Source organism: Brachionichthys hirsutus, unplaced genomic scaffold, assembly GCF_040956055.1.
Source record: "Brachionichthys hirsutus isolate HB-005 unplaced genomic scaffold, CSIRO-AGI_Bhir_v1 contig_447, whole genome shotgun sequence".
Taxonomy (NCBI): domain Eukaryota; kingdom Metazoa; phylum Chordata; class Actinopteri; order Lophiiformes; family Brachionichthyidae; genus Brachionichthys; species Brachionichthys hirsutus.
Window position 1 is genome coordinate 70,588 of NW_027180398.1, and position 22,167 is coordinate 92,754.

Genomic DNA, 22,167 nt, shown 5'->3' on the forward strand with positions numbered 1-22,167 from the left:
TAGAATTTGTTCTTTAAAGTGTTCATGACGCAAAATTGAGATTTTTAAACATAATAGATAATAGAGAAATCCGACCCCAATGAAATATTTAAAAGTTACAAACACACATTGCGTCATCCCACTGAGAACAAAGAACCGTTCTTGTGACTAGCATTTTAGCGGACTAGCATTTATCCCACTGAAAGACATCGACCCGGATATGACGTCAGTGACAGAACGAATCTCGGCTTCGTTTTAGTGTTGGGCAAATAACACCTAGTTCTGATCAAATAAACCAATCGGAGATATACCAGATATTTAGCAGTGCAATGGTATAGTTTATATAATCGAATGTGCAAAGAATGATTGGAAAAAAAGACGCTAATAGCGTTAGCGCGAAGCTAACGGCTAAGTTCAATGTCAAATTCAATATGAATGCTAACAGAGCAGCTGCTATCCAGTTAAGCTAGCTATCGCCCGGTTAAACTGTGATGACGCGATGCGGCATTAAAGACGCATCACACGCAGTTCAGTAAATTTTGAACGTTAAAATATATCCCGGTTTGTAAAGAGGATCCCGGTCAAGATGTCCAAATTCCATAAACCGGTTCTTCAGTTTTGGAAAATATCGTTAACGGCTAGTCTCCGACCCACCGTCTTCAAAAACCCAACAGAACGAACTCGGGCGTTGTTATAACGGAACATTCATTTCCCCAAGGACCCCTTAGCTGCCCAAGGTGCCTGATGTAAAAACACTAAATTCAGCGTTGGACAGTTACGGTACAAAACAAGCAATCATAATACAGTAGTCCCTCATTTTGGGGGGTTACGTTCTAAAAATAACCCGCAACAAGTGAAATCCAGAACGCAGAAGCAACGTCAGTCTGCGGCGGCGTTATTACGGCGTTATTACGCAAAGCAAGTCTGCTGCCAGAAGTTTATAACGCTGCAAGGAACTAGGTCAGAGTCACATGATGCAAATCGACTTGATAAAGAGATATGAAATATTAAGTTTACTAAATAGATTTAAGAGTGAAATAATTTAATCCTGTTTACAGACAACCAAAACTGAATTGTTCAGGTAACGTCAAGTTCCTGCGAGCAGAGAAAATCCAATCACAATCTAAAATCACTGTTTGTCATCTCGGTCATTTTGTAGAACAACAGTATCGGGTTGTCATGGAAACCACGAGTGATATGATCAATACTGAGCTCACTGGATGAAAGACGGATGCGACGGACCGTCCCGCTGTCAGATATTCTACTTTCACAGTTCGCTTATTTTAAAACTCTTATTGGACACTTTTCAACAATCTCAGCGACGTCCGTTCAGGTCCTTCGGAGCCGATCGGTGAGCCGATCGATTGATCCGGGGCAGCGGTTCCTCTGCTTCAGGTCAGCAGGTGTCTCTGGCAACATGTCAACAGGTGAGGCAGGAAGTACGAGGCGGCGCCGTCATCCGGGATCAGCTCAAGGAACTCGGCTGGGCTCATCTCCATGGCAACCACAACCACCGTCTCTATCGGGACGAGGGTGGAAATAAAAAATCCACGAGCGTTTAAAATCGGGGGGCGGGGTTTAAACACAGAGGGTCACGTCTACCTTTGAGAGCAGCCAATAGGATGCCGTTATCCGCTGCCGCTCTCGTCCTGTTGCAGAGCTCAGGGAGCAGCTTCGTCCACCACAACACCTGCACAGGTGAGACAAGGGGGGGGGGGCGATGCAGCGTGAGAAGGTCCACGGCGCGGGGGCGGGACGCCGCCGCTGACCTTGTCTTCGTCTTGGAAATGATGGTTGCCGTAGGCGATGATGGCCTGAGGACATCGGTCCAGCAGCTTTTCAATGCAGCTGTCGTACTGCCCCCTTCTGGTGGCGCGGAGCAGGTGCAGGCTGAACCCCCAGGAGGTCTCCTCCGGCAGGCCGTCCAGCAGGGGCGAGACGGCGCCCACAGACAGGGACGGTCCACACAGCAGGGACTGGAGACGCGGACAGAGACGTCACGAAAACGTCCCCGCTCATTTCCAGAGCTTCTTTAGCACGTCTTTGTATCGCCCTTCCTCCATGTTTGTACAGACCTGGAGTTTGTGTGGCGCCTCCTGGTGTTGGGCGTTGGACGTGCGAGCGGGATTGAGAACAGTCAGCCACGGGTAAAGAGCGCCGTAATGGCAGCACGAGTTGATCTGAAACGCACACAAACGTCTCAACATGGCCGACAGAGGGGGCGAGGGCGCTAAATCAAACCGTTCAGCTACCAGAATGTCGGCGCTCTTCAGCGGGCCGCGCCCCCGCGGAGGGTCCGGGCGCGCGTCCGTCAGCCGGTCGATGTAGACGGACGCCACCCTGAACAGAAGTTCCTGAACGACATCTTCCTGTGAGGAGGCCATGAGTATCGCCTCCCAGAAATCCACCTGGAGGCAGCGCTCGCAGCCCAGCGCCTACACGCACGCACGCACACACACACACATGCACACATGCACACACACGCACACACACACACACGCACACACACGCACACACATGACGGGAACGCTCTCAGACCCGGCGCCCGCTGGCCGTGGGACCGCCAGCGGGTTTGTGAATCGCACACCTTGAACACGTGATCGGCTTGTTGCAGCTGGACGCCGCCGCTGGCGTGTAACGCCACCATGGCGGCCACCAGCAGCCCGGGTTGGGAGTTAACCAGCTGGCGAGCCAGCGCCGTGGGACGGGCGTGTCCGTGTTGGCCTCCGCCGCCGCCGCCGCCGTGCAGCAACAGCCTCGGCTCCTCCATGAAGCCGTACAACAGCAGCATCTGAACACACACACACACACACACACACATGCACACACACACACACACACACGCACACACACGCTCACACACACAAAAACACGCACACACACACACGCACGCGCGCGCACACACACGCAGTTTCATACGTTTCTATAAAAAGCACGCTCACACACGCTCACACACACACGCACACAATGCTCACACACACACACACACACGCTAATCTAACCTCCGCGTGTCTTTCCATCAGCTGTGTGAACTGCGGCAGCTCGTCCAGGAGCAGCATCATGGTTGCCACGGACACGCCAGCTGTAGCCTCCGCACGCCGTAAGGCCTGCAGCGTCCGGGCAGGACTCATGTTCGCCATGGCGGGGCCGACACACACACCGACCAGCTGCGAGGGCTCCGATTGGCTGAAGATCGCTACGACCTCGTCGGCTGCTTCCTGGAAACGAGATCGTTCTCTCTGATTGGTCTCTGGCTTCAGATTGCTTCTGTCCACGCGGTTGGTGCGTCACCTGACTCAGCCTCGGCGCCGTTTCCTCCAGCAGGTGGTGCTTCAGGTAGAACAGGAAGCCGGGGCCGTGGGAGCGAGGGCTGCTGGGAAGTGGGCGGTTCCTGGAGACGACCTCCTCGACGGACAGGCCGGACATCCTGTAATACGGCAGAGCAAGGTGGCAGTCCTTCTGACACGCCCTGAGAGCAGAATCAGCCTTTCAGTCGCTTCACATCAAAGAGGATTGGGATCCTGATGTGACCTCTGACCTGCTGAAACTGTCTCCCAGCTGAGCACAGTTCTGTCTGAAGGCGTCGTCCAGCTCCCGGCCGCCGGCCGTCCCCTCGGCCGCTCCGCCCTCCCGGTTCTGCTGCTGGAGCGCGGCGGCGCGGAGGAGGAGGTGCGCTTCACTGAGGAGGTGTCGGAGGCTTTGGGCCTGGGGGGTCGTCGCCACGTACCGCCGGCTGTATTCAACCTGAGGCCCCCCCGAAGACAGCCACGAGAAAATAATAAGAGTCATAAACGAAGACGCTAAAGAGCGTGCAGAGCGTTACCAGCTCTCTGTAAAGCGTGAGGGGCGGGACGGTGTCGATCACGTAGAGGTTCCATCCGTGTCCCGCTGCGCTGCTTCCTCTGGGGGGGGGGCTCGCCCACTTCCTGCTCCTGATGGCAAAAGGGAAGCAGGAAGTGCGATCAGAAGAAGGGAGGAGCAGATACATCATTTAAAATGCACACAAAGTTAGATTATTACACACGCACACACACACACACTCACACACCGAGGGATCAGGCAGGTTACTGTCGGGCGAGTTTCCCTTTCAGACCAAGCTGTACATCCACGCAGTGAAGGCAGGGAGAGCCAATCACAAGCCAGAAAACCTTTCTGTGTGTTTTTATTTTATTTAGTGTCCTGGTGTTGCAGCTTGGCCTTGAAGAGGCAACAGACAATTGGAGGGGAAGGGGGGGGCGGGGCTTAGGGTTCGTCTTACAGGAGGGGGCGTGATAGAAGGCTCCCCAGAGCCGGTGTGGTTGTGGGATCGATTCCCACCGCCTGGAAAATGCCAGTCAGCACATTGTGCTCTCTGAACTCACTAAAATAACGACACACACACACACAGTGAGCAGGTGTGTAAATGTGTGTAGCCCCGCCCGGCGTTGCACAAAGCGTGACTCTTTACCAGAAAGCCCGCGTAAAAGCGGCGTGATTACAACAGAAGGCTGCGGGCTACGCCGCGTCGCTCCCCCTGCTGGACGGAGGACAGAACGCGCACCTACCTGGTGATGACGTGCAGAAGCTGGTCGGTCAACGCCGCCGCCAGCACCCGCTCTGGGTACTGATAGACCGACAGGCGCTCGACACAACCCTTCAGGCTGTACAGATAACCGGAGGAGGGCAGGGAGAAGAAGCAGAAGACGCAGGCCGGGCCGTCCGGGGGTGCCGACTGGTGTCCTGGGGGGGGGACAAGCAGCCGCCGCGTCGGTTCAATCGTTCACGTGCAACGCCGCTAGTCAGCAGTAAGGATCGTAACGTCCTGCAAACAGCGAAGCTGGAGAAGACATTAGAGGCATCAAAGGTTAGCGTTAGCGTTAGCGCCGCTACTGACGGGTGAAGAGCGGACGAAGCTGAAGGGACTGGAGCAGAATCTCCTCGGCAACGCCGCCCGGGGACGAGTCCGGGGTCAAACTCCTGCAGGACGGAAGAGAAAACAGCTGGGCTGAGAAAAGGGGGCTCGCCACGAGGAGGAGGACGTCTCGCTGGCGTGGACGCACCTAAAGAGGACGTAAGACACCGAGGACCGTCCCCCGTCCTCCAGCCCGGTCCTCTCAACGCTCACGTGGACGCCGCAGTCTTTAGCTCGATCCCCGAGCAACTCCTGGTGCCGCGGGAGGACCAGGAAATCAGGCTGGTCGTCTACATGATGCGCCGCGCACGCACACGCACACACGCACACACGCACACACGCACACACGCACAGGAGGTGAAACTGTCGCAGCGTCCAATAGAAACCGGGATCCGACGAAGGTGGTTTGAGACCAACCTTGATTTATGTCGGGCGATTCTTCCTGGACTTCGGGCTCGGATGACGCCTCGAGTTTCAGAACCAGCACCTCCAGCTCCGTCTGCATGGCCACGTAGCTGTCACACAGCGCCACCTGGTGGGCGGAGGACGCAGAGGGATGACGACGGGCTTTCAATTTCAGCCGTCAGACAGCAAATAGGAAGTACCTGCTTCGGCGTGAGCTCTGACAGATGCAGGATAACCGAGCGTTCGAAATCCAGGATGGAGACGGTCTGACTCGGACCGGGGTTCTGGTGAGCGCCGGGCCCGGCGCCCTGGAGGATCTGTAGGGTTTAGGAGAAAGAAACATTTGGTCGTTTCAAGCTGAGGCCGCGGTTCGGCGCCCTGGGTCCTTACCAGGCTGTGCTGGTTCTGGTCGGCGCTCTGGGTCCTTACCAGGCTGTGCTGGTTCTGGTCGGCGCTCTGGGTCCTTACCAGGCTGTGCTGGTTCTGGTCGGAGCCCTGGGTCCTTACCAGGCTGTGCTGGTTCTGGTCGGCGCTCTGGGTCCTTACCAGGCTGTTCTGGTTCTGTCTCCTCAGAGTAAACAGAACCAGGGTGTTGCCACACCCGACCAGAAGGTCTCCCGTGACGGCGCAGCACGCCACGGCGACGGGGCGCTCCGACAGAGGGATCTCGATGATCTCCATCTGGGCTCCGCCCCGCATGGACCCGCCCCGCAGCAGGTGGCCTAACAAGCGCACCCCGACCCGGGCCCGCTCCTCTGCCTGAACAGAAAGCCAGGCAGACATGTCTAAGCGATCCCAGATGACGTCACGTAAACGGGAGAAAGCGTACCTGGTGGCGCCAGTTAGTGTAAACCCTCAGGTAGGTGGCGCTGTTCTTCTCCTCGATGGTGACGAGGTAATCTCCTGGATGGGGGGGGGGGGGGGCGTTACCCAGGTGATGACCTGTGTTGATGCGATTTGTGCTCATTCTGACCCATCTTGCTGTGCTGAATGCTCGCCACGGCGCCCATGGTGGCGAAGCGGCAGATGAGCGGGCAGCTCCCCTGCTCCAGGTCGTAGGCCTCCACCTTCGAGAGTCCGACACATCGCGTCACAACAGGGTCGCCGCGGCAACGCTACATTTCAGAATAAGATGACCTTGCATCCTCCGGTTGCCACGACGAACAGCGCCCCGCCTCCACAGCAGACGAGCCCAGGCTCCTGCTCCACCTGAACCGCAGGGGGGGGGGGGGTAAGACTCGATGGGGGGGGGGGCATGGTCTGAATCAGCACCTTCCACTCACCTGCACGATGTGCTGTGAGGAGAACGGGTGGCAGTTGTACACGTGCACCATGTTCAGGCAGGACCCTTCAGCTTCACCCAGCAGGGCTGATGACGTCATTAACATATTTGGGTTTTCCCAAATGACATGAAAAGTGTTCACTGAGCAGGAAGAACAACGCTGCCCTTACAGATAATCGATTATTGATTTGAATGAACTTCCCTTAATGTCAGTTAAACTTTTACAGAATCACTAAAACCCGCAGTGTTATTATTATTATTATTATTGTTATTATTATTATTGTTATTATTATTATTATTGTTATTATTATTATTATTATTGTTATTATTATTATTATTATTGTTATTATTATTATTATTGTTAGTATTATTGTTATTATTATTATTATTATTATTGTTATTATTATTGTTATTATTATTATTATTATTATTATTATTATTATTATTATTGTTGTTGTTATTATTATTATTATTATTCAAACATGTCTGCGCCCCATCCTGCTGGCGGCGCAGCGACGCACTAATCGATATCACATGCAGGTCTTGTGAGCGACGGCAGCGCGATTCATTCCAGTTCAGATGGAAGTATTTGCGATTCCAATGGCTCTATCTAATCGATCTAATCGATCTAATCGATCTAATGAGAGAATAAACATTTATTTAAGACAACATACCAGCAGACCGATTCCGTTTCTCCTCCTACTCGGCTGTTTCCGTTGTTTTATTGATCGGACGCTGTGAAACAGGAAGCGTTCTGTCAGCTAAAGTCCCGCCCACTGGCGGATTTTCATTGGTTCAAATTCTAGCACAAGATCACGTCTTACTGAGACATTCCACACGAGGGCAGGAGTTTCCACGGATCGATCCAAGGAAAGTTCATGTCGCTTAATTTAGGGTCGATTCGGTTCTCATTTCACTCTAAAACAACACTCTGCTATATCTGAACTGTTGTATTAAAATAACAGTTTGATTTATTTGATATATATTTTCTGCACCAAGTTAAAAATTCAGTCATGAAAACACTCCCCTCCCAGGTACCCCTTCCCCTAGATCAGGGGTCGGGAACCTATGGCTCTTTTGATGATCGCACATGGCTCGTGCTCAGATAATAAAAAAAAAAAAAAGACTTTTTTTTTTTTTTTTTTTTTACTCGCCTTGCCCGTGCTGACTGCAGCTGGTTTGCGCGCCCAGGTCGTGTTTCGTGTTTTTTGTTGTAAGTAACTTGTTCACTTGTGTCTGGATCTTCTTATGTTCCGTTTTCTTTGCGGCACCAGACAGTCGCCGTCTGTTAGTAGAGCTTGTGTTGCAGGGGCATTTTGCACGGCTGGCATTTTATTGTGAAAATCACAGAGCGGAAGCACGCTGTCACGGTTCCGCCCTAAGCCTGGGCTGCCACTTTAAAAGTAGGCCGTCATCCCGCCATTAGGGGTGGGCGTGGCCAGCTGTGTGCACGGTGGCAGAGTGGACTTTGTTTGGCTCCACCTTAATTTCCAATTTCCCTGAGAATTCTCCAAATACACAGTTCACAACAAGTTTTTTTTATTATTTTTTTATTTACAAGTTTACAAAAAATAAACAAAAATAAAACATCGGGTTCTGACTCCGGCTTCTATTGTGATGAACGAGGGAGCAGACGTTGAAGGTGAAGAGAGCGGCTGAGCCGGCGGGTGAACACACGAACACAGCGTGAACAGCAACAACACACACTCTGAGCAGCCCCAGGGGGCAACTAGTGCGCTGATGGGGTATTAGCAAAACGCCGACTGATCTCTGATCCTCTGAAGATTGGAGTCACAACGACTTTTATCCAGGACAATCTAATTATCGCCACAAATTATTTTTAGCTCTCTTTAACATCAGAGGTACTTTTTCTTCAATTAAACACTTTATTTGCTCTTTTTTTTTTTACTTTGTTTTTTGTGCATTCATATTCTTCGCTTCTAAAAAGCACATCCAGGCAAACAAAATAATGGGAGTCTTGAGTCTTGTGATGGAACGACCAGAAATAATCCAGCACGAGAAAGTTATTTGGTAATAAATGTGATCGTTATGAGGGTTTAGGTTTAATTTTACAGTTAAAGTGACATATATTATCTGTTTAATGTCATTTAAGGCGGCAGCTAAATGATCATTTTGTTGCTTCTTTAAAAGAGCCGTCATCAGATTGCCTCTTGTGTCTGAGCAGCACTTTAAAACCCAAAGAAATGCCATTAATAATGAAACAAAGCTGAGATGTGAGGAAGTCGACAGACTATAATCAGAACTTTTGAGTTATGAACTGTTTGTCAAACGAAACAACAAGTAATTCCGAGGTGGCACTTTGGACTTAACCCTTTAATCTGATAATAAACATTTTCAACTGAGCTCTGAAGAAATATTTCAATCTGGCATGTTCAATAGATCTGAAAGTAATAGTAATTTGCTATTTTTAGAAGAAAATAGCGTGGGCAGATCTTCTGAAATGATTCCCACGTTGATCTAATTTAATGCTTCTCACCTGTGTGGGTTCTCATGTGGAGTGCCAAGCTACCACTTTCTCTGAAATGTTTCCCACATGTTTTACAATTATAAGGCTTCTCACCTGTGTGGGTTCTCATGTGGCGTGTCAATTTACCACTTTCTCTAAAATGTTTCCCACATGTTTTACAATTATAAGGCTTCTCACCTGTGTGGGTTCTCATGTGGCGTGTCAATGCACCACTTCCTCTAAAATGTTTCCCACATGCTTTACAATTATAAGGCTTCTCACCTGCGTGGGTTCTCATGTGGACTGTCAATTTACCACTATGTCTGAAATGTTTCCCACATGTTTTACAATTATAAGGCTTCTCACCTGTGTGGGTTCTCGTGTGTTTTAGACAGTCACTATTTCTTGTGAAAGCTTTGCTGCATGTTGTGCAAACATGTGGTCTCCCTTTCCTGGTCTTTCTGCTGTGGGTTTGAAGTGTGGGATCACATTCAACATCCTCTTGACCTGTTTCTCTTCTGTTATCATGGCTTCCAGATGCATGACAGCTGTTCGAGAACAGCAGCTGGTCAATGTCTGCTGCTCCTACCACAGAGGTAATAACTGGCATGAGAACTCCAGACTCTTCATCTGCATCTTCATCAGGTTTCAGGAACAGAGTCTGATCTTTGCTGTGGTCTTTTTCTCCACGAGTCGGACTCAACATGAAGGTTCCAGTCTCCTGCTTCAGTCCAAGCCGCTCTCTCTCCTGACTGGTGGGGATTTCTTCCTGCTCCTCTTTCACGCGTGGAGGCTCTGGCTCCTCTTTGACAATACTGGAGTTCATCTCCTCCTTCCAGAGCTGCTGATCAGCAGGAACCTCCTCCTCCTCCTCCTTACAGACATGTTGCTGTGGACAATCTGGAGGACAGATTGAAGGAATTGGACGCCGCTGTGATGAAGCAAGCATGCGAGGACAAACATACATACTTATTCTGGGTGATTTCATTCCGGGTCTCCAGGTGATATCTCGCAGTCTTCGCTGATGATCGATCTTCACTCCGTTTTGTTCACTCGGTTCTTTACAGGCAATCTTTGGTCGCTTTTTAAAAAGGCATCCAGTTCAGCTGAAATACCTGCAGACGAAACAAATGATTCCCTGTTATCTTCTGCTACAGCTGATTGTACCGTTAATTTAAAATCAATAGAAATGGAGAATCGCCTCCCTTTATTCCTCTAGAACCTACAAATATCATTTAAAGAACAGGAATACCAATGCAAAAATAAATGTCATGGAAAGCAGAAATATACATAAATATATGCAATATAACCGGAAAATAAGAAATACTAATGACATCACTGTCTTTTAAACCTATTATATAAGGAATCGTCTTTTGTCTAAATATAATCTCAAAGCCTAAAAGTAGAATTTGTTCTTTAAAGTGTTCATGACACAAAATTGAGATTTTTAAACATAATAGATAATAGAGAAATCCGACCCCAATGAAATATTTAAAAGTTACAAACACACATTGCGTCATCCCACTGAGAACAAAGAACCGTTCTTGTGACTAGCATTTTAGCGGACTAGCATTTATCCCACTGAAAGACATCGACCCGGATATGACGTCAGTGACAGAACGAATCTCGGCTTCGTTTTAGTGTTGGGCAAATAACACCTAGTTCTGATCAAATAAACCAATCGGAGATATACCAGATATTTAGCAGTGCAATGGTATAGTTTATATAATCGAATGTGCAAAGAATGATTGGAAAAAAAGACGCTAACAGCGTTAGCGCAAAGCTAACGGCTAAGTTCAATGTCAAATTCAATATGAATGCTAACAGAGCAGCTATCCAGTTAAGCTAGCTATCGCCCGGTTAAACTGTGATGACGCGATGCGGCATTAAAGACGCATCACACGCAGTTCAGTAAATTTTGAACGTTAAAATATATCCCGGTTTGTAAAGAGGATCCCGGTCAAGATGTCCAAATTCCATAAACCGGTTCTTCAGTTTTGGAAAATATCGTTAACGGCTAGTTTCCGACCCACCGTCTTCAAAAACGCAGACAGAACGAACTCGGGCGTTGTTTATAACGGAACATTCATTTCCCCAAGGACCCCTTAGCTGCCCAAGGTGCCTGATGTAAAAACACTAAATTCAGCTTTGGACAGTTACGGTACAAAACAAGCAATCATAATACAGTAGTTCCTCATTTTGGGGGGTTACGTTCTAAAAACAACCCGCAACAAGTGAAATCCAGAATGTAGTCATCTTTATTATTTTATAATTATTATACATGTACATAAATGTTTTAAGGCTGTAAAACCCCTCACCACACTTTATACACGTTTAACAGTCAGGCACTAATCTAAATAGATTGTTTCATAGCGTGTTTCTTTACGTTAGGGTACGTGTCATTTGGGAGGACAGCATAGAAGTCAATGAGACTGTTGGGATTAAATGCGTCTTTGAGAACATCACAGTTCTGTAACTCGGCTAACTCAAACTGATAAGAAGGCTGGGCTTCATCAATATCGGCAACAAAGGGTTTCTGGAAAAGACGGATTTCTTTTGCATTAACATGAAGTTCACGGAATCGCACACCAAACTCCTCCTTCAGCATTTCCAGTGCTCGCACACACCTTTCAGCTGGGAACGGGACGGCTGGGTTATCTGCAGAGAAGCTCTGTGTGACAGGGAGATGGATGAAGTTGTGCTTTTTCACTTGTTCCAAAAGCCGCACCAGTTTCACCTCGAATGCTTTTACGTGGGAATACATGTTGCAAATGAGTTTCCCCTGGCCTTGTAGCTGCAGGTTAAGGCTGTTCAGCATTTCTGTCATGTCTGTTAAAAATGTGAGGTGCCATTTCCACTCTGGGTCGATCAGCTCTGGGACCGTTTTGTCTTTTGAATGAAGAAATGCATTAATTTCGGGTAGCAGCTCGTAAAAACGCCTCAAGGTCACAGTCAATAATACAGTAATCTCGAGCAAAGAAGAGATTACCTATTTGGGCCGTGTTCCCCCAAGGGTGGAACTGTGACTCCTGCCCTCAAAACATGCACCTCTTTGGCCTCATTCAAAATGGCCCTAAAAATACACCTTTCAGGGGGGCAGGAACAGGAACAGAAACAGAATCAGAATCAGAACCAGGTGTTTATTGCCATTGTCAGTGAAGGTTCACAGACTAGGAATGTTTCTCGGTGAAGTCGTGCTACATGTAACAGTAATGACGAATACACAAAAAACATAGAAGTACAGACACATCACAAAACAGCAGCAGCAAGAGTGGATACACAGATATATTATTATATTATATTAGCAGCAGTAAAACTACCGTAATCGCGCAGTGCAAAGAGAACAGTGCAAGTTATCAGTTACGAAATGTTCAAGAGTCCGGGACAGAATTATTTTATTATTCTTTTTAATTTGTTATTTTGCGTCTGTGGTGTAATTTATTTTTATTTTATTTGTATTGTTAAATGTCGATGATTTATGTACAAAGGACTTTCAACAGAACCAAGACCGCAAGGGTGTTTGACTGTACGTGGACTCTAACATGCTATCTAATAAATATATTCATCATCACCATCACTGATTGATTATTAAATATAGATCAGAGCTGATCATTCATTGACGTTTCAGATATCATGAAACCAGGTGCAGCGGGTAGCACAGTCTCCTCACATCAGCAAGGTTCGGGGTTCGATTCCTATCGCTACAGTTTGTATGTTCTGTGGGTGTGAGCAAACGTGCTGGCGACGCGTCCGGGGTGTGCCCCACCCCTCGTCAGCTGGGATAGGATCCAGAAACACGAGTGACCCTGGCGGCTGCAGACGAGACAAGGCCGACTCGTCTTACAAGAAAAAGGGAAGGACGAAGACGGCTGATATTTCCCAGCAGCCTTTGCAACATTAGAATTGATACAGACATTTTGATCAGCATGTTAAATGAATTTATTATTATAACATTCATTCATATTTAACCGTGAAGACGTAGATTTCTTTGGTATGATGCTAAATTAAGTCAGGGGTACGCCGATATCGCTTAATGTGACGGCATCACGTCACTGATGAAATTGCTGCCATACTGCGTTACTGTGCCTTTGATGTAGCTTGTCATACAACTGTCTTTGATGTACGTATTGAACTTTGATGTCTATGTCTTTGAAGTCATTGAGTGGGAACCTATTTATACAAGCAATCCTCTCAGTATATTTCTCAACACTCAAGTATGTACAACAAAGAGATGCAAGCACCCGTACGGCCCTCCAAGGACACGGGTCGGGTCCTCCCAGGAAAAACGACAAGTCTGCTCCTCCCAGCAAAAGTTACGAGTCTGGATCTCCCAGCAAGAGCGAGGAGTCTGGTCCTCCCAGAAAAAACTTCGTCCCTTCTCGGTGAGGTTTTCCAAGAATTTCTTGGAAAACTGTCCAACAAAGAGTGGGACGCCCTGCAGTCAGGGACCGCTGATAAGAAGACAGAAGCACGTCTTCTGGATATGGGTGCCGATATAATTAAAGTAGTGGCTGACTCAGTGACTCAGAAAATCACTTCCCCCCTGACATCAAAAACGTTAGGGAACAGCCTTCTTGTTGATTTAGAGAAAGTCCAAGAAGCGCTGGATGAAGTCCTTCCACCGGTCCTTGCCTCGACAATGGGCGTTCCAGAGGTGGTTGAGATGTTGGCCCCATACGAGATATCACGTCTGGTGTCTAGAGAGGTGATAAAGACCTTAAGCAGGAGCCCCAAAGAAGCTACAATCACAAGTGGGCAGATCTCCATAATGCGGCACTTCAGAAAGCTACTGCAGAGATTTGCTCAAAAGAGTCGCAAATTTCTTTGCTGGTTGAAAGAGGAAGAGTCGGCAGCGAAGGACCTCGTCTCTCCGGAAGGATCCGAGACCGAGGACTCCATGATGGGAGATCTGATCCCTTCAGAATCGACCATAAACAACGCCGTCGATAAGGACAACATCGTCTGTGAACCCACAGAAGGCGAAAAGGAAATTCTTCCAGCGCTACCAGAGGCCCCTGCCATCATGGAAGGGGTGCCTTTGGTAGCTGTGGAAGAGGGAGACCTCCCCACTGCAAGGGTCTGTGGTCAAGAAGACAGGAGTGATGTCCAAACTGCATCGTCGCCGGAAGGCTTGGAGAAGCAGTGTCGCTGGATCATCACGGTGCTTCTCGCAAGGATCTTCCAGGGCAAGAAGATTCCTGTAACGGACATGATGGAGATCAAGGAGATGATGACGAGTGTGCTCGTCTCCAGTATCCAGGAGTCGTCCATCACTCTGGAGATGGACACGAAGCAGGTCGACAAGCTCGCCAGACGTGTCCTTAAGAAGTTATGCAAACTGATGGGCAACCAATGGACAGTTTGCATAAACATGATGGGAAAGAGGGCGGGAATTTATAAGATCGTCATCGACACCCTGATCAGATGTCTGGAGAAAACAAGGAGACCAAACCCATTTGTTTGGGTCATTCGGTCTGTTTGTGGCCTCTTTCGCAGGTCCAAGAGCTCCGAAGAGCCATCCAAGTCCTGATGAGACGTTCGTGGCGTGAACGCCCGCTTCCCCGGCTTGCAGGTCGTAGGTGTTGCAGCGCCTATGACAGCTGGCTATGGGTGAGAGGCGGGGTGCACCCTGATCAAGTCGCCAGGGCACCGATACCGGACTGACTACAGATGAGTCCTTGTTTTTGACTCTCCTCCGACCTGCCATTCTCTCTCTCTCTCCCAACCCAGCCGGTCAGACAGATGGCCGTCCCCATGAGCCTAGGTTCTGTCCAAGGTTTCTGCCTGTTAAAGGGCAGTTTTTCCTTGCCTCCGTTGCCAAAGTGCTTGCTCTTGTGGGTCAAGTTGGGTTCTGTCGTTTCCACGTGATCGCGTCACAAATTCACGAAACACAAATGAATTGAATAAAACATTTAAAGGTTGCTATTATCGTCTCGTCTACTATATTGTTCTGTATCTGTAATAACTACTTGCAGTTCTCTGGTGGTTCTGCTGGATCCTAATGGGCTGTCAAAGTCTCGGCTCGATGATGAAACCATTAGAGGCGGCTACACCCTGGACGAGCCGCCAGTTCATCACAGAGTCATTGGCATGTTCTCCCCGTGTCTGCGTGGGTTCTCTCCGGGGTCTCCGGGTTCCTCCCACCCACGAAAACATGTTGAACATAGGAAATAAACACTTTGTTATGTTAATACTAAACCTGCTAATTAATATTTATTTGAATTAAACAGCTGATGAACTTCAGATGGTTTGAATAATTCTGTTCCGGAACAGACAAGTTGGACTCCAGCCGCCAGAGCGCAACGCTAACAGGCTAGCTTAGCAACGCGCACGACCCGAGCCCGAGTTCGTCATCAGCGGGTCCGAACGACGCGGAACTCGGCAGAAGATCAAACGGCGAGGAGGCGTCGGAGGCTTAACCGCCTGGGTCCTTCTGTCAGAAGCCATCAGCAGCAGCGGCGCTACACAGCACGTTAGCATTTAGCTGAGCAACTTACCGGAGCAGCTAAATGGGTCGAATCCCAAAAGCAACACTTTCGTGAGACAACCACCAAAAGACGAGTGTAGATTCAACGCGCCGGTTCTCAACTCACACCCCGATAGTAGCAATAGCTAGCTATTAGCAGTTAGCTTCCACAGACCGCCCAGTTAGACCACTTCTGTTAGCATTAGCGTTAGCTAGAGGGCTAGCTGTTAGCGCGCATGAGAAACCAGGGCAGCTTCTGGGCACTTATTCGCCGCCCCACTTTAAATGTTAACAACTCGCGTCAAGTTAACGGAGGGCGCTGCCACAAAACCGGGAAACTAGCGCGCAGCAGCGCCGAGAGAAAAGTGAGAAAATGGTTCGATGCGATCCGCTTTTTCCTCTCCAGCTTTCCAGACAACTTAAACCGATCTCACATCCGTTTCACAAGGCTGGCACGATAAAGCTTCCCGACGAAACATTAGCGAAAAATGAAAGTTGAAGCGGCCGCTCCATCATGGAGGCCATGTTTAGGAGCGACCGAAGCACCGCCTGTCAGCGACAACAGGAGAAGTAGGTCCGGGGAACCCCTGAACTACTACACCGGAACAGGAAGTTCCACCGGGCAGAGTTGATTGTTTACGTTTGTAAATGCTGACTTTGACGTCTAATAGTTTAAAGCGCGTTCGTGTTTGTGTGCGCGTGCGTCAGAATGGGTTTATTTGTTTGTGTTGTTCAAAAAGTGTGTCTGACCTCGCGGAGCGATCTGTGGGAGGACCAATCCGGTGAAGCGGTCTCCGTCATCAGGTCTGAAATCCCGGACCGGAGCGGCGAGGAGCGGAACCGCTGCCGCACGTGATTCATTCTGATTACAATAATAACGAGGAAAGCGCTCAGACAGCACAGACCTCCGCCGAGCAGCTCGTTCCCATCCTAACTGGATCTACACCGTCCACATGGTGATCTGGATCAGCATCAAAAGGTTCTAGAACGTTCTTGGTGTCTTTATACTCCAACCATGAAGAGTAAACGTGAATCAGAGTCGATGTGTATTTTTAACTGATTTTTGAATCCATAAATGGAATAAAATGAAATCTTTTTTTATACTGACTCCATTCTGGATCCGATCCAGATGAGATCGGCTAGGATTGTTTCTTTTTATTTCTTCCTATCGTCATTGAGAATAATAGTTACATTACTCAAGTGAATTATGATTTAACTGTGAACCAACATCAGCAGCTGTGTTAAACCCGGCCAGCTGTTCTGTCGCTACAAGCTCTCCCTTGATGGCTGCCGCCGGCCGGAGGTCCTCTTACCGAACTGTAGAGTCAATAGCAGGACAACCGATGCGAGCCTCGGCTGCAACATCTTTGTTCCTCTTCAACGCGAGCGATCTGAAGGTTCCAACGCAACCTAGAGCGTCTGCTGGTTGACTCTGACCCCTTTCTACAACAGATAACGCCCGGACTTTAAAATCTCCCAGCATGCAAGTGCAACAAACCATCATAAAACAACCTCCTCCAGTATATATGGGAATGTATTGTACAACACCTCATGCAGATGCTACTTCCTTACAGTAACTTAGAGCAGCTCAAGATTGGGAAGTCTCCAGTTGCATTGAAGTCATTCTGGCAGAATAAATAACAACATAAAGCATAAGGCCGGTCAAATATTCAGACATTAAGCAATAAAGCAGACTGAAGAGTTGCTCTATTATTAACACATTCATATATATATGTAGAGCCGCTGCTCCTCCGCATTGAGAGGAGCCAGATGAGGTGGCTCGGGCATCGATTCAGGATGCCTCCTCCACCGGGAGGAGACCACGGGGACAGACTGAGGACACGCTGGAGAGACGATGTCTCTCGGCTGGCCTGGGAACGCATCGGGATCCCCCTCGGAAGAGCTGGAAGAAGTGGCCGGGGAGAGGGAAGTCTGGGCTTCCCTGCTTGGGCTGCTGCCCCCTCGACCCCCCCGGATAAAGTGGTTGAAGATGGATGGATGTTACGTTGAGGGTGTCCCTCTTCAGTTTTGAGTGCAGCTCCTTAAGTTTCTGCCAGCATGTTAATTCATGACTTTTTTTTGGCAGCATATCTGTTTAAATCCTTTAACAGCAGTTTCCTGCAGCAGCATTTTTTTAACTCCATTGTAGAATACCTGCCCAGGTTATAACCGAAGGGTAACGACGCACTGGATTACATTCGGCTGAAAGAGATTGAATGGTAGTGACGGTCGTTTCGTTGGTGATACTTTTTACTTCTTTTGTGTTCAAATCCCTCGAAGCGAAACGGAAATGTTGCAATTGATTTAGAACACAAGACCCGTCAACCAGAGCATATGAGGCGTAAACCATCGCAGCACACCGAAGCGTACCCGCTGTACTGGGATCCATTTCAAATCGCCCGATTCTGGCCAGGGACTGATTCTGAAATTTGTCCGCCTACTGTTAATCATTAACGATCATCATATTCATTTGGACTCACTGACCCATATTTAATAAAGACCATTAACAGGATGCTCAGCAGCCACAGACAGGAAAACAAACGGCAGTTGTCACAGAGTAAAGTAGGCATCAGGGTACATTAATAATTAAACAAAAACTAAACTTGTTTATGCTTTGCCTCAAAAAATCCTTTATTAGGTCAAATGCACGAGGCCACGTGACTCTAAAACAAGCCCGTGAGCGATGACATGTCGCTTTGCCAGTTGTTTATTTATAGATCCAAGGTAATCAAGAATTTGTTTTACAGCCTGAAAAACAACAGCCAAAGGGAAGGGAGTGTTTTCTCATCAGTTCATGTCGCTGCTTGTCAGGACTAGTCCTTAAGGCCGTGTTCTCACAAGTACATATACTGTGATACGAGTCTAGGAGAAAAGGGGCTCGCCAGAGGCGGGTCCAAGTCCAGTTCAGTATCCCTCATTGTCCCAGGTGACCTCATAGCCTGGATATTGAGCCTTTAGTTTCTCGGTAGCTGTGACGTGGTTTGCTCTCCCAAATCCCTGGAAATAAAAGCACATTACTGTCTACTTAGTGGGGGAATATAAAAAAAAAAAATCAATACCGGTACTCTTTAGTTATCTCACTATGGAGTATCCATAAACGTGGATCTGCTTGGCCTGGGGGTCGTGTTTGATCCTCCCTCCTCCGACACACTCACAGTCCAGGAGGCCTCCCTTCTCCAGCTCCTCAGAAACCTTGTCATAGATATCGGCTGTAAAAAAAATAAATATAAAAAAATGTGACATCGGACTATCATTATTCTATGTGTAAATATAATCTATAAATAAAAAAACACAGCAAGATAATTTGGATTAAGATAACACAAACAAAAAAATGTCTTTGATTTTAGAAATTAGAGCTAAAGAAAACGTAAACGCAGCTTTGATACAGTAAACGTGTTGAACTGGCATCTAACAATAAAACTGTGTCAACGCTTTTGGTGCAAACAGCTGCTTGTGCACGTGCGCTGCCTCCACCTGCTGTTTCTGTTGAAGCTCATGGCGTGTCAGGCCATGTGCTGGGAATGAATGAACTCATGGAAGAACGAAAACACGTTCATAGACCAGCATACGGATTTTTGTGGAGGTCACTGAGAGGTGATCATCTTATTAGCGGATGATATGGCCCAATTCAGCCTTTTATCATTATCAGTGCAAGCAGGAAGTGACTGGCTAGAAGTGCTGTGAATTAAGTATTGGTTTTCTTTACATCGATTTTTAAATCTATAATTGATCTCATTTGATTACGGCTTGATTCTAGTATTAGTACAACTAACCATCATGCTAAGGCCCAATCAATGCCCTGCATTCGAGCATGTGGCGGCAGCTGCTGCCGTTAAATCCTACCAACAGTGTTGGCAGCGATGTGCTAACGCTAAACTAACCCAAGTACCACAGCTGATGGGGATTGGATGACAAAAATCATTTTGTGCATGTTTCAGAAATACATTAAACTCACTTTTTAACTCTGAATGTGTGTCAAAGGTGACTTTATATTAATTAGGCTAATATATTCTATCTACATGCATGGATCCATTTGTTCTCTTCGTATTCCACTCTGTGTGATTTGGAGGCTCTATCAGACCTTAAACTCAGACATGGGCAAACCACGGCCCGTTATGCTTTTCAATACGGCCCGCCAAACTTGTCCAATTACCAAAAAATTCAAGATCATAACTTTCATTTTGTCCCCGCAATACCCGTGTTTCACCAGCAGATGGCGCACTGACCACCGGTGGCGTGTAGTGTGTTACTCTGCTTTCGTTTCTTTTTCCCCATTGCTATCTGAACCCCACTGGAGAAATGAGCGGACCAAAGAAAAGGAAAGTAGACGGTGAGGGCCGAGTGATTAATAAAGAGTGGACAACAAGATTTTTTTTCACCGAAATCCAATCTACGGCTGTATGTCTGATATGCCAAGAAGCCGTTGCGGTTTTTAAAGAATATAATATCAGCCGGCACTTTGCCACGAAGGATGCAAACTACGCTAGCAAGCAATCAACGCAAGAACGGGAGGCTCCTGCCGAGGTCTGCCGTCGCTTCTCTGATCTAGAAAGAATTGACGCATCACTCCCGTCCCCTTATTTACATTTACATTTTACATTTCTCCTCACACTGTTGTGCTATTTTAATCTATTTACATTTCTCCTCACACTGTTGTGCTATTTTAATCTATTTACGTGCGTCTTTTAATGAAGTGCGCATTTATGCACAGCAGTGGAACAACAATGAGTGCAGCAGGAATGATTGAGATTTAGTATTTCGTGTTTTGATATGTTTTGAATGTTGAAAGTGATCATCTTTTTTCAATAAATGTTGATTTATTTAACTTTACGCCTTCAAGTGAAATTTATTAAAAACAGATGCAATCACCAGGTTTGACAGATCACAGTGTCATTGCTATTTTAATCTATTTACATTTCTCCTCACACTGTTGTGCCAAAATATGTGTAAATGCTGCATCTTGCATATTCATTGAGACAAACGTACTACCTGGATAAAGGCTATTTTGCACATTTGAAAGACGCAGTCCTTGGTACACACTGTTAGTAAATCGGGTTGTACATTTATCTGTGTGTTTACTGTGCTGAGGTTTGCACACTACACACAACGCTTTAGTATATCTGGGCCAAACACTCATCCAAATGCTTCTGGCCCGGCCCCTCTGTCAAAATTTCAAACCCAATGTGGCCCGCACGTCAAAAAGTTTGCCCACCCCTGCCTTAAGCTCCTTAAAAAGACCTTAAAATTTAGAATAATCTACCCTAATCGTCGCTAGAGCGCCCTCATGCGGCCACGGAAGGCACGGCACCCAAGACTGAGCCTGCTGCTGCTATGAGCCTGCTGCTCTGAATGTGCCGGAAAGAACTGTTGTGCACCCGATGTATAGAAAAGACTTGAAGATTAGTGGTCAAATTGGTGAACACGATCAAAAGGATAAGCTGGGATATGCAAGTTTGGACAGGCAAATTACAAAAGCAATGAAGAAAGGATATGAAGAGGGTGAAATTGTTGATGCAGTTATTCAGGCCATTATCCCTGGCACAAAGCTAAGAAGCTACTTGGAAAGTGGGGACGATCTGTCAATGCAAGCACTAAAACAAATACTTCGGACTCACTTTGTTGAAAAAGATGCGACTGAGTTGTACCACTTACTCACCCGTGTTGCACAAGAGCCCAGAGAAACTCCAGTCCAGTTTTTGGTTCGAGCGATGGACTTGAGGCAGCAAACACATTTTGCATCCGAACGAGCAGACACTGGATTAAAATACAGCCCAGAACTTATTCAAAATCAGTTTTTACAAACGATTCTTACCGGACTCCAGGACGACACCATCCACATGGACTTAAAACCACACTTACAGAATCCAAGGGTTGCAGACAAAGTCCTGCTGGAGAAAATGACAGCTGCCTACAACATGGAGACTGAGAGAAAGAGTAAGCTGGCGATAACATCCAGAGTTAAGGTGTCGGCGGCGAGTCATGAGTCCAGTACAATTTCTTCAGAGAGCTGTAGTTATGACAGTAGCCCTACGAGTACCAAGAGTCAAGAAAAGCCTCAAAAACGTGACACATTATTGGAAAAAGTGGATCAAGGAAATAAAGCTATATGTGAGGCCATACAGAACCTCACTGCACGCCTGTCGAGCCTGCAGCAGCCAGCATCGCCTCCCAGGGGACAAAGTGGCGGTAACTTCCACAGATCACAGAGAACACGCCCCAGCAGACGGTGCTTCCAGTGTCAGCAGACGAATCCACGGGGGAAATGCGACCACTGTTACAAATGTGGGAGCGCAGACCACTGGGCTATCGGTTGCCGCAGAGTACCCAGGAACATGCCAGCCTCCACCAACAGGATTGAGAGTGGCAATCCTGGAAAGGAAATAGATCTATTCTGCACGACAGCACCCCTCACTAGTAAACAACACCAAACAGCTCAGCTGGTGGGGAGGAGGTGTCTGGTCCGAGCCACCATGAATGACGTGGACACCAAAGTGCTGTCGGACACTGGCTCACAAGTATCCATTACTGGAGCGGAGAGGAAGCGGAGGTACTTACCTGATGCTGCGGTGAGGCCTGTGGAGGAGTTACTGGAGGAGGGAGGACTGGACCTGCAGCAAATGGCACACAGATCCCTTATCAAGTGGAGGGAATTTCCATATTAGATGGGATTCCACAAC

The 22,167-nt window shown here is 47.8% G+C and overlaps 2 protein-coding genes across 2 annotated transcripts; both read right to left on the reverse strand.

The window, feature by feature from the left end:
- Window positions 1–1,060: 1,060 nt before the first annotated feature.
- On the reverse strand, window positions 1,061–7,270 carry LOC137914627 (BLOC-2 complex member HPS3-like). The gene is made up of 22 exons (XM_068758145.1): window positions 7,232–7,270; window positions 6,559–6,644; window positions 6,413–6,484; window positions 6,249–6,342; window positions 6,105–6,178; window positions 5,822–6,034; window positions 5,476–5,592; window positions 5,288–5,402; window positions 5,019–5,160; window positions 4,853–4,935; window positions 4,524–4,698; window positions 4,238–4,339; window positions 3,803–3,911; window positions 3,518–3,723; window positions 3,271–3,448; window positions 2,982–3,197; window positions 2,567–2,770; window positions 2,232–2,414; window positions 2,055–2,159; window positions 1,749–1,955; window positions 1,582–1,669; window positions 1,061–1,498 (listed from the first exon to the last, which is right to left on the reverse strand). Exons 2-22 carry the CDS (start codon window positions 6,607–6,609, stop codon window positions 1,371–1,373), a joined length of 2,862 nt encoding a protein of 953 aa, XP_068614246.1. The 5' UTR covers window positions 6,610–6,644; window positions 7,232–7,270; the 3' UTR covers window positions 1,061–1,370.
- A 10,740-nt stretch (window positions 7,271–18,010) lies between these two features.
- Window positions 18,011–21,450, reverse strand: LOC137914634 (14 kDa phosphohistidine phosphatase-like). The gene is made up of 3 exons (XM_068758150.1): window positions 21,147–21,450; window positions 18,572–18,699; window positions 18,011–18,487 (listed from the first exon to the last, which is right to left on the reverse strand). The coding sequence occupies exons 1-3, from the start codon at window positions 21,220–21,222 to the stop codon at window positions 18,395–18,397; spliced, it is 297 nt and encodes a 98-aa protein (XP_068614251.1). The 5' UTR covers window positions 21,223–21,450; the 3' UTR covers window positions 18,011–18,394.
- Window positions 21,451–22,167: the final 717 nt, after the last annotated feature.

What these genes read in the sequence shown, in the direction of transcription:
- LOC137914634 (XM_068758150.1), bottom strand. Translation starts at nt 21,222, where the DNA reads ATGTGTTTGCTGCCTCAAGTCCATCGCTCGAACCAAAAACTGGACTGG. An exon ending in TGGGCTCTTGTGCAACACGG is followed by an intron (nt 18,700 to 21,146) that starts GTGAGTAAGTGG and finishes TTTTTTTTACAG; the next exon opens with CCGATATCTATGACAAGGTT. An exon ending in ACGTTTATGGATACTCCATA is followed by an intron (nt 18,488 to 18,571) that starts GTGAGATAACTA and finishes TTTTATTTCCAG; the next exon opens with GGATTTGGGAGAGCAAACCA.
- LOC137914627 (XM_068758145.1), bottom strand. Translation starts at nt 6,609, where the DNA reads ATGGTGCACGTGTACAACTGCCACCCGTTCTCCTCACAGCACATCGTG. An exon ending in CCTCACAGCACATCGTGCAG is followed by an intron (nt 6,485 to 6,558) that starts GTGAGTGGAAGG and finishes CCTGCGGTTCAG; the next exon opens with GTGGAGCAGGAGCCTGGGCT. An exon ending in ACACTAACTGGCGCCACCAG is followed by an intron (nt 6,035 to 6,104) that starts GTACGCTTTCTC and finishes CTTTCTGTTCAG; the next exon opens with GCAGAGGAGCGGGCCCGGGT.